The sequence below is a fragment of the Lepus europaeus genome, chromosome 8 (assembly GCF_033115175.1).
Source record: "Lepus europaeus isolate LE1 chromosome 8, mLepTim1.pri, whole genome shotgun sequence".
Classification (NCBI taxonomy): domain Eukaryota; kingdom Metazoa; phylum Chordata; class Mammalia; order Lagomorpha; family Leporidae; genus Lepus; species Lepus europaeus.
Genome location: NC_084834.1, coordinates 13,538,776 through 13,555,720, shown reverse-complemented (window position 1 = coordinate 13,555,720; position 16,945 = coordinate 13,538,776). Strand labels below are relative to the sequence as shown.

Genomic DNA, 16,945 nt, shown 5'->3' with positions numbered 1-16,945 from the left:
AGTCCTGGCTGCTCCTCTTCCATCTAGCTCTCTGCTGTGGCCTAGGAAAGCAGTAGAAGATGGCCCAAGTCCTTGGGCCCCTGCGCCCACCTGGGAGACCTGGAGGAAACTCCTGGCTCCTAGCTTCGGATCAGTGCAGCTCTGGCCATTGTGGCCATCTAGAGAGTGAACCAGTGGACAGACATCTCTCTGTGTCTCTACCTCTCTCTGTAACTCTGTCTTTCAAATAAATAAAATAAATCTTTTTTAAAAAAGAAAATATGTTATTGCAAAAATTAAAGGAAAATCAAGGAAAGGAGAAAGGTGGATTGAGGGAGGTAGAGAGGGAATTGTGCTTATCTTAGAAGTATATCTATAAAATGCATGAAATCTGTTCCCCATATTCTAAAAATTTAAAAAGAAAATATAACTTCAATATGCTCAAAAATTCCTGAAATTCTAATATATGTCAGATTATAAGTTCTTCCTTAATTATATTTTTCAATAGTCTGCAAATTCATATAAATCAATGTATAATGCTTTCCACAGAAAATAATTACTTACGAAAAAAATATTGCTGGTAGCCTATCCATTTCTTTAAGTTTTTCCACAAAACAAGGAAACATTCGTTCCTTTTCAATCCTTGCACTGTCAAAAGTTTGAGGCTTAAGGTACTGCAGTAGCTGATTCACCTGAATAAAGTTACCACAAATAAAAGGTAGATAAGGTACTGATGACCACAAAGGAAGGCAACAGGATGCGCAGATATTTGAGGGTGAAAAGCAAGTTGCAGTTGAACAGTATATTCAGAATGACAAATGTAAGTAGAAAATTAGGAATTCAACCAGTCATATACTAAACATTTAAATAAAATGAAAACCTCAGAAAACTTGAATGACATAGTTCTACAATACTGTGATCAAGTTTATGTAATACTGTGGTGTTGTGCTTACTGAAAGGATTGTCACGACTTAATGCTGATCAACACTAAATACAGACTACCGAAGGATGATTTCAACATTTAATGGCAAGAAAATCTGAAATAGTTTTTCTTATCTATAGATATCACATATACATCTATGGTCTACAAATAGTATTTTAATAGGATATTTCATTATTTTTTAAGCTACAATTTTTACGTGGTATAAGTTACCAGAGAAAAGGTAATAGATTCAGTAGGGGCTGTGCATTGGGCACAGTGGTTAGGGTGCCACCTGGGATGCTGACATCACAAAACAGAGTCCCTGGATTCAAGACCCAGCTCTGCTTTGGAGCCAACAGGAGCTAATACACACCCTGGGAGGTAGCAGGTGGTGGCCCAAATACCTGGACACCTGCCACTAAAGTGAGAGATCCAGATGTAGTTCCAGGCTCCTGCCTTCAGCTGGCCTAGCCCCAACTATTGAAGGCATTAGGGAAGTGAACCAATCGGTGGAAGATCTCTATATCTATCTATCTATCTATCTATCTATCTATCTATCTATCTACCTACCTACCTACCTACCTATCTATCCACCCATCCACCCATCCACCCATCCATCTCAGGCTCCAAAGGAATGAAGTATATGGCTGGAAGGGATGTGGGAATTAATTGGGTCTAGAGGTTTTCCACCTCCTAGGAAATGGCAAAAATACTCAATGAAATACTCAATGAAAGTCTGATCTAAGTGCTGTCTTTACACCCAAGTGTATTAGGAACCAGACAATGGCAATAGTGGGCCAAAGATTCTCCACCCTGCTGAGAATTAAACTTATACGGTGGGGGGAGGGGGTGGCACTGTGGCATAGAAGGTTAAGCCTCCTCCTATGGCACCAGCATCCAATACGGGTGCAGGTCCGTGTCCTGGCTGTTCTGTTTATGGCCTGGGAAAGCACTGGAAGATGGCCCAAGTGCATGGGCCCCTGTGCCCACATGGGAGACCCTGGCTCCTGGCTTCAGATCAGCCAGCTCCTGCCATTACAGCCATTTCAGGGATTAAAACAGCAGATGGAAGATATTTTTCCTCCCTCCCTCCCTCCCTCCCTCCCCCCTTCCCTTCCTTCCTTCCTTCCTCTCTCTCTCTCTCTCTCTATCTCTCCCCCCCGTCTCTGTAACTCTGCCTTTCAAATACATAAATAAATCTTTTTTAAAAAATTACATAGGAGGTTGTTTTAAAATTCCCGTGCCCCAGTCCACTGGAGGTCAATCAGCTCAGAATCTCTAGATGAGATCAGGCTTCCTAGATGATTCCTGATAAGCAGCCAGGGCTGAAAACCTCTCATGAATTTAATAGCAATTTGGGACATTAGGTGTTTTAACATTTGCAGATCAATGTAGTCTGTCCCAGTGAGTTTTACTGACCGAGGTGCACATCCAAAGAGGATATAGTAGTAGCAGGTGTGGGTTGTCCCAGATGGAACTGAAGTAATGATTCTCTACATCTTTCTTTATCTAGCTGGCTAAATTTAAGGTAGAATGGCAAAGTACAGTAATAGGATTTCCATATTCAAATACTAAAGAGCCCTATGGGGATTCTCTTGACTGTAACTGAATAAATGAGATTCATTTTATATTAAATAAAAAATCCTAAATGTCTGTCACAACCTTGCCTGGGTCCAGCTGCATCCAACTAAGCATTTCCTTTTTCAGTTCCTCTTCATATTTCTTGGCATCTGTCCTCATGATGACTACTTTATTTTTAAAGCAGCTGAATTCTTCAGGTTCTAACTCCTTGAAAATGAACAAGCACAAATACCAAAGAAAATACAGTTATCACCTGGTCTAAAGTTTGCCACGTGCACGGTTATGAGGCAAATCACTCAGTTCACTGCATTCATGTTTACGAACAGCGTTAACTACATGAGGAGTTGAACACATAATATTTTTAAGTATTTAAAAGCAAGATTTATTAGAGCCAGAGGCCTCCAGCCAGAGTGGCGTGTAGGGGGCCCCAAGAGAGGCAAAACCAGAAGGGGCCCGTGGCGCTGGAGTTTTTAAGCACAGTTTTGGGGTAGGAAAAAAACTTCTCAGCTTGACATTCAGTTACAGGCAGGGACAAAACCCATCAATTTGAAAAAAAAAAAAAAAGACATATCATTCTTATTGTAGCAAGGTATTATTCTAAGAACTTTTAATTATTTGGCTTACCTTAATAACAATGCTACAAAATAGGCATTATTAGCTCTTTTAACTAATTTTTCTAAATCTAGAGAAATGAGTCTCTGAAGTTTATGCTTTGAACTATGAAATACTATGCCTTCATCTACATCAGAGTAACACCATTATCTAATTTGTTCATTCTTAACGGACTATCATGCCACAGGACTAGAGATACCAGCTAAGGAATACCCACAAACACACACACACACATACCCCACACACACCCACACATATACACCATTCACAGACACATATGCGCACATATACAACATACACACATACACAACACACATGTAGACATGCATATCACCATACACCACATGCACATACACGCATACACCACACACAACATACACATACACACATACAATGAACACATACACCACGCACACACAAATACACACATACACCACACACAACATATACACACACATACCGTGAACACATACACCACGTACACACACACACAATATACACACACACACCGTGCACACATACACCACGCGCATGCACACATGTACCACCTTCACACATACACATACATCACATTCACACACATACATATACCATATTCACACACACACACAGCACATGCAAATATACATGCACACAAACACCACATACACAGACATACGCGAAATGCACACACACACACACACGAGAAATCTCCAAAAAGTTCATGGAAATGTGTATTGTGAAACAAACTGCATGAATTTCAAAATTACTTTGCACCAAAACAAACTTACAACTCCATTTCCTCTAATTTTTGAAATATATATACATATGTAAGTATACTATACGTATTTACACACACACAGAGAGAAACAGTGCCTAGTGTTTACTTTCGTACACGCACCTGCATTCTTGACCGTTCTGGCCAAATGTGTACCATAGCATCATACAGAAGTATGCTTTCCCGAGGAGAAAACTGAAGGTCTGCAGGGACTCCATACTTCTCTATCTAAAAAGCAGAAAATGAAAAGCCATTGATCTCCGTCCCATATGCAGATTTTAACCACCTAGACGCCTCCTTTTCCGAAGTGCTTTTGTACTTACATGGTTGACTGTGAGCGCAGCGCACGGGTGGTAGTGTGCAATGACAAAATCGTTATCCTTTAGAGAACACACATACTTTTCTAGATCGTTGTATCGTTCTTTGTACCACACTGTGAAAGTGGAATTAAAATGCGGATTAAGATGGGTTTGTCTCTCTCAACAATGATGTAATTCCGATTTTCTAAAGACAGCCAGGCCTAGGGAGAGCTGTGCTGGAGGCCTCTGTCGACAAAACGACAACAGGGCCATGCAGTGGAGGAGGAGCCTCTGTGCCTATACCGCACACAGATGTTTTACCTGCCCTCCTGGTCTGAATCTTCAGTCACAGTCCATCCTTGCTTCTTGTAATTCCTAGTGTATATTTTTCTAAATATTCTTGGAAAGCATGCTTTTGCACAAGAAACAGGGTTTGAATAAAAAGGCCTGCAACCCATTCAATTATTTCAATAGGAAACACGGGTGTTACTGCTGCTATTACTATTGGATTATCTCCCTGTCTTTGAGAACAGTATCACCATCTCCCAGAGAAAATGAGTCTTCTTCTGTCATTTACTAATTTTTTAAATCCAGGAATCCAATATGCCACAGGGCTCTGTTAATATGCCACTTAATGTTAGGACAATTTAGCATTTACCTACCTAACATGTTATCTATTTTACTTACCCATTGTTTAACCCCTCCATCTCCATAAAAATTAAGCTCTAGGAAAGCAAGGAGTTGTTTCCTGCTCTATCTCTAGGGACTTGAGTGGGATCTGGCACAGATGAGGTACTTTGACATTGTCAAGTGAAAACATGTATATGGGGCCTGTGTGGCACACCTGGTTGAGCTTCTGTATGCAACCTTGCCATCCCATAGAGTGACAGGTCAGGTCCCGGGTGCTCCACTTCCATCCACCAACACCCTGATATTGTACTGAGAAAGCAGATGATGGCCCAAGTACTTCAGCCCCTGCCAACCACATAGGAGAGACAGATGGAGCTCCTGGCTCCTGGCTTCAGCCTGGCCCATTCTCAGCTATTATGGCCATTGAGAGAATGTTCCAGCAAATGGACAATCTTTCCCTTTCTGTGTCACTATGTCTTTCAAAGAAATTAACCTTTTTTTTTTTAAGTTTCCCTAATCTACTGTTGGTGGGAATGCAAACTAACACAGCCATTGTGGAAGACAGTATGGCGATTCCTCAGACAGCTGAAAAAAGATATACCATATGACCCAGTTATCCCACCCCTGGGAATTTACCCAAACAAAATAAAATCAGCATATGAAAGAGTTATCTGTACATGCATGTTTATTACAGCTCAATTTCCAACAGCTCAGATACGGAATCAACCCAGGTGTCCATTAAGTGGTGACTAGACAAAGAAAATGTGGAATACATACACTTTGGAATATTACTCAGCTGTAGAAAATAGAATTCTGTCTTTCACAATAAATTGGATGTACCTGGAAATGATTATACTTAGTGAAATAAGCCAGTTCAAAAAATCAAATACCATATGTTTTCCCTGATCTGTGGTAATGAAAAGAGTACCAAAAAGTAATGTATAATTATTTGCATTGCAATCTACACAAAATTATTCTTGTGTGTAAAGTTGAGATAAAATGGCTTAAAGTCTAAATGAACTTAATCATTATCCTGTAACCACACAGGAAATATTTAAATGTTACATTGTCGTTGGTTCTACTTCATTTAAAAAACTGTATAGGTGAAATGGTCACTTTTTCTCTTCAGTTATTTGTAGCCGCTGTGTATATTCCCACTAAACTAGGGTTGTTTTGCTTTTTACATGTTAAACTTCTTATTAGGTAAGGTATTAACCTTTTTTTAGTACTAAGCCTTTTTACAGTAATGGGAACTCAAAATATGCTATCTCAAAACCTAAAAAAAAGAAAGGTAGCAGGAAGGAGACTGGGAGGGAGGAAGGGAATATCATTATGTTCTTAGACTTGTACCTATAAGCATATTGACTCTTAAAATTAATTAAAATTAAAACAAAAATGAAATTAAAAAGCATGAATGTCACATATAGGAATCTGAAATTCACAATAGCTAAGAGATGGAATTAACCTAGATGCCCATCAACTGATTACTAGATAAAGAAAATGTGGTATACATACATGATGGAATTTATTCAGCCAAAAAGAAAACAAAGAGAGAGAGAATGAAATCCTCTTCTACAATAAAATGGATGCAACTGGAAACCAATTTACTTAGTGAAATAAGCCAGAACCAAAAAGACAATAGTAGGTTTTCTGATTTGTGGTAAGCAAGATATAGAGTACACAAAAAGTCATGTATATGAGTGACACTGACATCCTGAGATTTGATTATTGTTTATAGCCCTTGTCTACACCCCTGCAGAATAGTGGTCTTCCTATGGGTGGAATCCTTTATTTAGTGGAGGACTAGGCCTGTGGTGAAATAAGTTGAAAGTATGTTATTGCAAAAATTGAAAGGGAAAAAAGAAAGGATGGAGGAGGGTGGTAGGGAGAGTGGGAAGTATCATTATGTCCTGCAAATTGTATGTTTGAAAACTGTTCTCGTTATAAGAAAAATAAAAAAGTAGTCAGATAAACATGATTCTATACTACTTCAGAGAATTCTCACGAAATAGTCCCAAATGCATGAGGTATAACAATACTCGTTAATTCAATAGTAAAACATTTAGAGTATGTACATAATAAAAACAATTATGATATGGATAAAAGCATATGATTTCAAATATCCAGTATTTTCCAAGGAAAAGAGAGGCACATACAAAAATAACTACCATAGACGGTAGGAAATTGCATAACATAGGACATCCTATGGGACCTGAACTAGAAAAATCAAGGTGGTGTTCGGGATGTGGCGCAAGGCAGAATCTTTCAAATGAAGAGTAGACAGAACTTGGCCAAGTACAGAGGAAAGTGACACAGGGAGAGCATTCTAAAAAAAAAATAAAACTGAAACTCAAAGGCAAATTTCGCACAATTAATAATCCGAACTATCAAGAAAGTTCTGAAAGGAGAAGATTTCTTGGATGAAACAGGGGATAGCACAGAAGCTGGGACCACAGGTGAAACAGGACATTTTGAAACAGTCATTGTTCAGTGAGCCAGAACTGTCCTCTAGGTTTGTTTGAGTCTTTTCTCACAGAACAGGAGTGAAATGCTTATCTTGGCTATGACTCCATATCAATCACATTAAATCATGAAGGAATTTGCACGACACCAATTAGACAATATTTGGAAAGAATTTGATCTCCAAGTTCAGTCAGTTAGCTCTGTGGACATCAACATGGAATATCACCTCCTAGAGCTGTTTCCTATCTATTTCATTTCCTCTGTAAGTGAAAGTAAGATGTACTGCCTTTCACGGTTACAATAAGGAACAATTTGCTCTGCGTATATAGAATGCCCTCAAATGTGACGAGCACACGGGGTATGCTTGCTACTTCTGCACTCCCCTTCTCCCGAGTGAAGAAATTCATACCCAGTCTAACTTTGTACGATGGCTTTCCTACTCTTGCTCGTTGTTGTCTCTTTGAGCTTTTTAAGGCATTTCTTGATGGATCAGCATTTTCCATTGTGCTTTCAACACGTTGCCAATATCCTTTAACTAACGCCAACCACCTAGTTACAAAAAGAGAACAATCATTGTTGCAGAAAAACATGTTCCTAAGTCTGTATATATGAATCACATGAAATTTGTTTTCCTTAAATAAAAAAAATTTTAAAAAGATAAAATGAAAAATCGGAAATGATGGGTGTGGTTCATTAACTTTGACAAAGATATCAACATAAAGTATAATAGGAGAACTCGGGTGAAGGGGAATATGGTAACTCTTTGTATCTCACAATTTGCTTGCAAATTTAAAATTATTCTTAAGTAAGATGTTAAAAAACAGATACAACTGGAGGGAGGCACAATGGTGGAATAGTGACAGAGAGGTCTTCTATAGGCTCCGCGAACTTAGCAGGAAAAAAAAGTGGAGAAGTTACATTCTTCGGGAAAACTGCAGTGGGAGATCTTGCAAAAGCAGTGGAAACGGCCTGGACCTAAGGAGAAGGCACAGACACACAGCAAGGAGCTTGGAGCCTGGAGCAAGAACACAACAAAGGAACCAGCAGCCCAGGATAGCTAGGTGGGGTCAGACTGCACCGGCCCTTGCCACCACCACGGCTGGTGCAGCTGGAAGAAGAATCTAGTAGACTGCGCAGTGTCTGAGTCCAGCCCAGAACCCTCAGGGGAGCTGGGGCAACTGCTCACCCAGAGTGGGGGAAGAAAAGTGGAGCACCTCCCTCACCACAGCTCCAGCTTCTCTGAGCGCACCCAGCAGCTAGTGGGAACTGTTGGTAGGGGCAACCAGAGCAGTTCGAATCAACTGGTGGGGTCTGTCCCCACCTGTCATCAGGCCAACAACACCAGCTCCTCTGCACCCATATGGCAAAGGGCAGGGAGGGGGAGCCATCCCCACCAAAGGGAAGTGCCACCCTCAGGGCTCCTGTACCCACCCAGCAGCAGGGCTGCGGATGGCAAGTACTCTGCTTGATTGCAACCCAGGGATTCTACCAAGGGGAAAAACCCCTGTGGGCTTTGAGTCTGCTCAGGGTGAAACACACAGCCTCCCTGTGGACAGGACAGCCCAGCGGGGCAGAGTGCACTCTCTTGCAGTCCTTGTCTGTGGGAGCCCAGGGTGCTGTGACTGTGAGAGGGGGCAGGGTGTAGCGGGAGCTGGGTAAGTTCTGGGTGCAGAGCCACACGTTCAGAACTCCTAGGTTGCCAGGGCAGGCCACTGCAGCTGGACCGTGCACACAGAGAGCTCTGCACACGTTCCTGAATCTGCATACAGGAAATGGATGAAATTTGTATACTTTAAATTAAATAAAATTTTTTAAACAAGAAAAGCTTTAATTTTCAAAAAAAAAAGAATGCATATAAATCTCAGAATCACTCAGTGAGATGCTCAGGGTTACTGATAATAGCAGAAAGGGCCAAAAAGGGACAACGAATCATAACAAGGAGATGTTCCCACACTTCTGCTCCAACTTCTCCCCCAAGGCAGTGAACCTGTCAGTGTAAACAGGCAGACCAGGTGAGACACAAGGTCTCGAGTCCACGGAGCTGCAGGTAGAAGTGGGCGGAGGAGCCTGGCGAACTGTGTTTGAAGCTCCAAGCTGGAAGAACAGGGGAACAAATGGAGAGGTTGGGCACCCCCTACCATCCATGTCTCCCCTGCCCCACAACCAGACCTGCAGCCTGCTGGGAGAAGCCATATTGTTTGTTTACATCTTCAAATGTAAGTAGGGGGCTACTGCCTTTGCTGCTCATGCTCATGCCCATCAATTGGGGGGGCCACTTCATAAGACCCCAGGAACAGGATCACAACATTCCAGAGTAATTTCCCCATCACCACCAGCAAGCTGTACAAGGAGAAGTCCTAAATATCGAAATCTCAGGCTCATTCCATGCACAAGTGAGAAGCAAGCCCAACCCCAGAAGGCAGGGCTTAGTGCATCAGAGCTCTCGTACCTGCCCCCATCAAGATCAAGAAGTGAACAGGAGGACTCCTGGAGGCGGCCCTGCGTGCTTCCATTTGCAACGCACAGACACATAGCAGCTCATAGCAGTGGGAAATCTCACTGTTAGGTAGGAAGTCAGATATGAGCTTATGTGTGTATGACACAAAGGCTTAAAGAGAAGATGTCTATGTCCAGCATATGCATCTGCATCTCAAAGTCATCCCGATAACGTTTCAGGGGCAGCCCAGTGTTTGCATCCTACTCTGCCCCTTCCTACCCGATAATCTGCCAGGTGGGGGTCCCTGCCCCTTCTGCCTGACAATCTTCCACAATTGCAGCCCAGTATCTGCATTTTAAACACCCTGCTCCAGATCCTGGGATAGGATGGCGCCAGCTAGGCTGCCTCCTGTCTGATACCTTCAGAGGAAAACTCAGATAGGAGCTTCTTAATATTTGCATCCATAAAATCCTTTGTTTCAGGAGGAGATGTGTGAAGACAAATACTCATCTCCTTAAAAACCCCCAGCCTCCACCAGACAGTGCGCTCAGCCCTCTGCCTCTCTGCTGAGCCGCCCGCCTGCCTGGCCAGGTGTAATCTCTCCACTCAATGTAACCTTGTTCCCTCCCCCCCAGTCCAAGCGACTGGGGACTCTCTCTCAGGTCCTGTCTGGAGAGGTGCCCATCCGTTCTTACGGATGTCCCTTCCCTAATAAACTTTGCTATTTTACTTTTCCACTACTCTGTCTCACGCCTGAATTCTTTCTTACGAAGACAAGAACCCTGCCATTCACGGGTTACATCACCACAAGCACCAAGACACATATTAAAGAGAAAAGCAACCGGAAATGCCAAAAAAACAAAAGAAAAAACCTTAATAAGGAAAGGAAGACAATATGAGTCCCCCCAAAAGGAACACTACGACTCTTCAATAATAGAAGCTGAAGAAGAGACTGAGGTTACGCCAGATATGGAATTCAGAAAATTAATCACCAGATTACTTAGAAGCAATCAGAAATAAACTCACAATCTAAATGAAAAGTGTTCCCAAGAAATTGAGATATTAAAGAGAAGTCAGTATGACCTTGTCTATATAAGATTGGAGTTGGTGAACTCAAAGGCTTCCATAGCCTTGGCAACCCATGATAAGAGCCTAGGGTGATTACTGATGCCATTAACAAGAGTGTCAATTGTTAAGTCAAGAACAGGAGTCACTGTGCACTTACTCCCCATGTAGGATCTCTATCCTTAATGTGTTATACCATGCAAATTAATGCTATAACTTGTACTCAAACAGTACTTTACACTTTGTGTTTCTGTGTGGGTGCAAACTGTTAAAATCTTTACCTAATATATACTAAATTGATCTTCTGTACATAATGATAATTGAAAATGAATCTTGATGCGAATGGAATGGGAGAGGGAGCAGGAAATGGGAGGGTTGCAGGTGAAAGGGAAGTTATGGGGGGGGGGGGGAGCCACTGTAATCCAAAAACTGTACTTTGGAAATTTCTATTTATTAAATAAAAGTTTAAAAAAAGAGAAGTTAGAATGAAATACTAGAAATGAAGAATTCCATAATTCAAATAAAAAATGCAGTGGAAAGTCTTAACAATAGAATAAGTGAGACAGAAAAAAGAATATCAGACTAGAAGGCAATTTTCTGGAAATAATAAGGTCAGACCAAACACAAGAAGAAGAAATTAGGAAACTGAAAAACATGGTAGGAGATATACAAGATTCTATCAAACAACCCAACACACAGATCCTAGGACTGCCAGAAGGCATGGAGAGAAAGCATTAGAAGGCCTTCTTAATGAAATAATAACAGAGAACTTCTGCAATCTGGAGAAAGAGACATCCAAGTACAGGAAGTACACAGAATTCCCAACAGACAGGAAGAGAAAAGATCTGCATCTTGACACATTGTAGCACAGCTCTCCTCGGTAATGCGTAAACAAAAGATCTTAAAACCTGCAGGAGAGAAAGACAAATCACACTCAGAGGAAACCCAATTAGACTCACTTCCAACTTCTCATCACAAACCCTAAAGACAAGGAGAAAATGGAAGACATACTCCAAGTCCTAAGGGAAAAAAAATTGTCAACCCAGAATACTGTACCCTGCAAAGCTCTCATTTATGAATGAAGGAAAAATAAGGATCTTCCACAACAAACAGAAATTCAAAGAATTTCTAACTACCTGCACAGCTCTAAAAAGATGTTCAATGATGTGCTACACACAAAAACACAGAAACAGGAACATCCCTACAAAAGTAGTTGAATGTAGAAAATGACCCAGCAAAAGTACAAACAAAATACAAAAACAGAACTATTTACGGAAACATGGCAGGGCAAAGTCGGTACTTAACAATACTCACAGTGAATGTAAATGGCCTGAACTCACCAATTAAAAGACACAGACTGGCTGAATGGATTAAAAAAGAAAATCCATCTACTTGCTACGTATAAGAAACATATCTTTCCAACAAAGATGCATACAGACTGAAAGTGAAAGGATGAAACAAGAAATTCCACACTAACAGAAACCAAAAAAGAGCTGGTGTGGCCATCCTAATATAAGACAAAATAAACTGTAACACAAAAACTATTAAAAGAGATAAAGAATGGCACTATACAATAATTAAAGGATCAATTCAACAGGAAGATGTGACTATTATAAATGCATATGCACATAATAACAGGGCACCTGGTTATTTAAAAGAAATGTAAAGGGAGATATAGATTCAGATACAATAGTAATGGGAGATTTTAATACCCCACTTTCAGCAATGGACAGATCAATGAGACAGAATATCAAAAAAGAAAAAAACAGAGTTAATCAATACCATAGACAAAATAGACCTATTAGCTATCTACAGAGCCTTCCACCCTACAGTCACAGAGTACATATTATTCTACCTGGCACATGGAACTTCCTCTAGGATTGGCCACATACTAGGCCATAAAGCAAGTCTCAGCAAATTCAAACAAACCAAATCATATCATGCATCTTCTTGGACCACAATGCAATGAAACTGAAAGTCAACAACTCAAGAATCTCTACATTATATGAAAACACATGGAGAATGAACAACATGTTCCTGAGTGAACAGTGGGTCATAGAAGAAATCAAAAAAGAAATCAGAAAATTTCTGGAAACAAATGAAGACAACAATACAACATACCAAAATTTGTGGGATACAGCAAAAGCAGTGTTAACAGGAAAATTGATAGCAATTGGTGACTACATCAAGAAACTGGAAAGGCACCAAATAAATGAACTTTCATTCCATCTCAAGGATCTAGAAAAACAACAGCAAACCAAACCTAAAACTAGTAGAAGGAAACAAATAGTTAAAATTAGAGAAAAAAAATGAGAAGAAATTTAAAAAATGAAACCAAAAAACAATACAAAAGATCAGCATAACAAAGAGCTGTTTTTTGAAAAAATAAACAAAGTTGATAGACCATTGGTGCAACTAACCAAAAAAAAAAAAAGACCCAAATCAATAAATATCAGAGATGAAAAAGGAAATGTAACAACAGACACCACAGACATAAAAAGAATTATCAGGAATCACTACAAAGAGCTGTATGCCAACATGGTGGGAAACCTAGACGCAATAGACAGAGTCCTGGACACATGCAATGATGTAATTGAGTCATGAAGACACAGAGAACCTACGTATACCCCTAACCAAGAAAAAACTGAATCAGAAATAAAGTCCCTCCCAACAAAGAAAAGTGCAGGACCAGATGGGTTCACTGCTGAATTCTATCAGACATTTAAAAAGGACTAACTCCAATTTTCTTAAGCTAGTCAAAAAAATTGAAAGGGAGGGAATCCTCCCAACTCCTTCAATGAATCCTGCATTGTATTAATTCTTTAGCCAGAAGAAGATGCAACAGAGAAAGAGAACTACAGACCAGTAGCCCCGATGAACATAGATGCAAAAATCCTCAAAAAATGTTAGCCAATCAAATCCAACCAAACATCAGAAACATCATCCACCCGGACAAAGTGGGATTTATCCCTGGTATGCAACACTGACAAGTCAATAAATGTGATACATCACATTAAAAAATGAAAACAAAAACCATATAGTTATCTCAATAGACACATAGAAAGCATTTGATAATATACAACATCCTTTCATGATGAAAACCTTAAGCAAATCGGGTACAGATAAAACAATCCTCAACACAATCAAGGAAATTTATGACAAACCCATGGCCAGTATCCTATTGAATAGAGAAAAGCTGGAAGCATTCTCCCGAAGATCCAGAACCACACAAGGATGCTCACTCTCACCACTGCTACTTAATATAGTCCTGGAAATTTTACCCAGAGGCACTAAGCAAGAAAAAGAAATCAAAGGGATACAAATTGGAAAGGAGGAAATCAAATTATCCCTATTTGCTGATGACATGATCCTAAATATGGTACATATAGGGAATCCAAGACTCCACAAAGAGACTATTGGAACTCATAAAAGAGTTTGCTGATTTTATATCCTGCTGCTTTACCAAAGAAAAAGTCAATAGCCTTTGTATACACAGGCAATGTCACAGCTGGAAAAGAATTTCTAATATCAGTCCCATTCACAGTACCTCCAAAAAGAATCAAATATCTTGGAAAAAAGTTAACCAAGGTTGTCAAAGAACTCTATGATTAAAATTACAAAACACTAAAGAAAGAAATAGAGGAGGATAATAAAAATGGGGAGAAAATCCTCCATGTTCTTGGATTAGAAGAATCAACATAATCAAAATGTCGTGTTGGTGGGAATGCAAACTGGTTAAGCCACTATGGAAGTCTGTCTGGAGATTCCTCAAAAACCTGAACATAACCCTACCATACAACCCAGCCATCCCACTCCTTGGAATTTACCCAAAGGAAATTAATTTGGCTAATAAAAAAGCCATCTGCACATTAATGTTTATTTCAGCCCAATTCACAATAGCTAAGACCTGGAACCAACCCAAATGCCCATCAACAGTAGACTGGATAAAGAAATTATGGGACATGTACTCCATAGAATACTATACAGCAGCAAGAAACAATGAAACCCAGTCATTTGCAACAAGATGGAGGAATCTGGAAAACATCATGCTGAGTGAATTAAGCCAGTCCCAAAGAGACAAATATCATTTGTTTCCCCTGATTGGCGACAACTGAGCACCAAAGGGGAAACCTGTTGAAGTGAAATGGACACTATAAGAAACAATGAACTGATCAGCTTTTGTCCTGACGCTAGATGTACAATGTAATACTTTATCCTTTTTAGTATTTGTTGTTGTTGTTGTTGTTCTAGTACTAGTGGTTGAACTCTGTAATTAACACACAATTACTCTTAGGTGTTTAAATGTTAACTGAAAAGTGACCCCTGTTAAATTTCAGAGTGGAAAAAGAGAGGGGGGAGATGTACAATTTGGGACATGCACAATCAGACTTACCGCAAATGGTGGAGTTAAAAATGTGCCAGGGGATTCCAATACAATCCCATCAAGGTGGCATGTACCAATGCCATCTCACTAGGCCAAGTGATCAATTTCAGTTCACATTCGATGGCTTGGATAGGTCTAAGAGTCAAAGGGATCACACAAACAAGACAAGTGTCTGCTAATACTAACTGATAGAATCAAAAAGGGAGAGAAAGATCCAACATGGGAAGTGGGATACACAGCAGACTCATACAATGGCAGACGTCCTAAACAGCACTCTGGCCTCAGAATCAGCCCTTAAGGCATTTGGATCTGGCTGAAGAGCCCATGAGAGTATTGTAGGCATGGAAAGCCAAGATACCATGGAAAAGAAAAAAAAAGAAGAAGACCTAAATGAAAGATCTCTGTGAGTGAGATCCCAGTGGAAAGAACGGGGCCATCAAAGAAGGAGGTACCTTTCTCTGAAGGGAGGAGAGAACTTCCACTTTGACTCTGACCCTATCGGAATAAGATCAAAGTCAGCGAACTCTAAAGGCTTCCATAGCCCTGGCAACTCATGACTAGAGCCTAGGGAGATTACTGACGCCATGAACACGAGTGTCAAATTGTTAAGTCAGCAACAGGAGTCACTGTGTACTTACATCCCATGTGGGATCTGTCCTTAATGTGTTGTCTAATGTGCAGTGATGCTATAACTAGTACTGAAACAGTATTTTTACACTTTGAGTTTCTGATGAGATCTTTTCTAATTATATACTGAATCGATCTTCTGTATATAAAGATAATTGGAAATGAAAAAAGGAAAAACCTGGTGTTAAAATGGAAATGGCATAGAAAATTAATTAATTTTTTTAAAAAATATATTATGTAAGATCTCTGTCTTTAATGTACTGTACATTCTTATTTAATGCTATAACTAGTACTCCAAAAGTATTTTTTTTCACTTTGTGTTGCTATATGGGGGCAAACTGTTGAAATCGTTACCGAGGGGGCAGAGCCAAGATGGCGGATAGTGAGGACGTGTGCCTTAGTTTGGGAAAATAAACTTTCATAAAAGTGGAATTACTGTAGCCTCAGGAAAAGACTCAAGAAAAAAACTGCAGAGGAAACGCTTCCAGATCTTGTGGATGAGACACAGAGGACTTACAGGGAGCCCACCGCGTGGAAAACCAACCAAGATGAGCCGAGCGGCAGCGGTGGGAGAGAAGCCAGAGCCACAGAATCTCGCCAGCGCGGGAACCCAGGAGGGTAAGACAAAGACCTCAGAAGCCCCAAGACATTGGGGGGAGGGGGAACAGAGGCCTCTCCCTTCACTCACCAAGCAAAACAAAAACACCGCGATTTTACATATGTAAAGCTCAGCCAAACTCAGTATCTTTAGCGAAACTGGAGAACACATTGAGGGCTGCATAAACTCTGTGTATGGTCCCAGGGGTAGATCAAACGAATACTCACAGAGGCCAGATTTCAACTACCCTCAACTCCACTCCCAACTGAGTCAAAAAAAAAAAAAAAAAAGAGAGAGAGAGAGCGAGCCAGCAAGGAGCAAGTGAGTGAGAAATCTGGGAGAGTCGCTCTTTACACAGCCTTAAACCTGAAGAAACAAGCATAGCTCTCTGGCCACACCCATCACAGCCCCTAAGGCTCCAACAAAGCAGACAGCTCACTTAGAGGCATAGTATAACGAGAAAAAAAAAACACCACAGCAAAAACACCACAAATTATCTCCAACATGCCAAACATCAAACATAGAAGCCGAGGTAACAAGAGCAAGGATGGCACTATGACGCCCCCAAGTGAACAAGACACGCCAATGCAA

The 16,945-nt window shown here is 40.5% G+C and overlaps 1 protein-coding gene across 1 annotated transcript in view; it reads right to left on the bottom strand.

Annotated features, from left to right (window-relative positions):
* Nucleotides 1-16,945, bottom strand: part of LOC133765856 (probable ATP-dependent RNA helicase DDX60) — a 53,975-nt gene that overhangs the window by 13,394 nt on the left and 23,636 nt on the right. The window contains exons 7-12 of the mRNA XM_062199414.1: nucleotides 9,115-9,230; nucleotides 7,653-7,792; nucleotides 4,175-4,284; nucleotides 3,975-4,079; nucleotides 2,564-2,689; nucleotides 544-671 (exon numbers count right to left, since the gene is read on the bottom strand). Coding sequence (XP_062055398.1) covers nucleotides 544-671; nucleotides 2,564-2,689; nucleotides 3,975-4,079; nucleotides 4,175-4,284; nucleotides 7,653-7,792; nucleotides 9,115-9,230 — 725 coding nt within the window. The remainder of the gene's footprint in view (nucleotides 1-543; nucleotides 672-2,563; nucleotides 2,690-3,974; nucleotides 4,080-4,174; nucleotides 4,285-7,652; nucleotides 7,793-9,114; nucleotides 9,231-16,945) is intronic.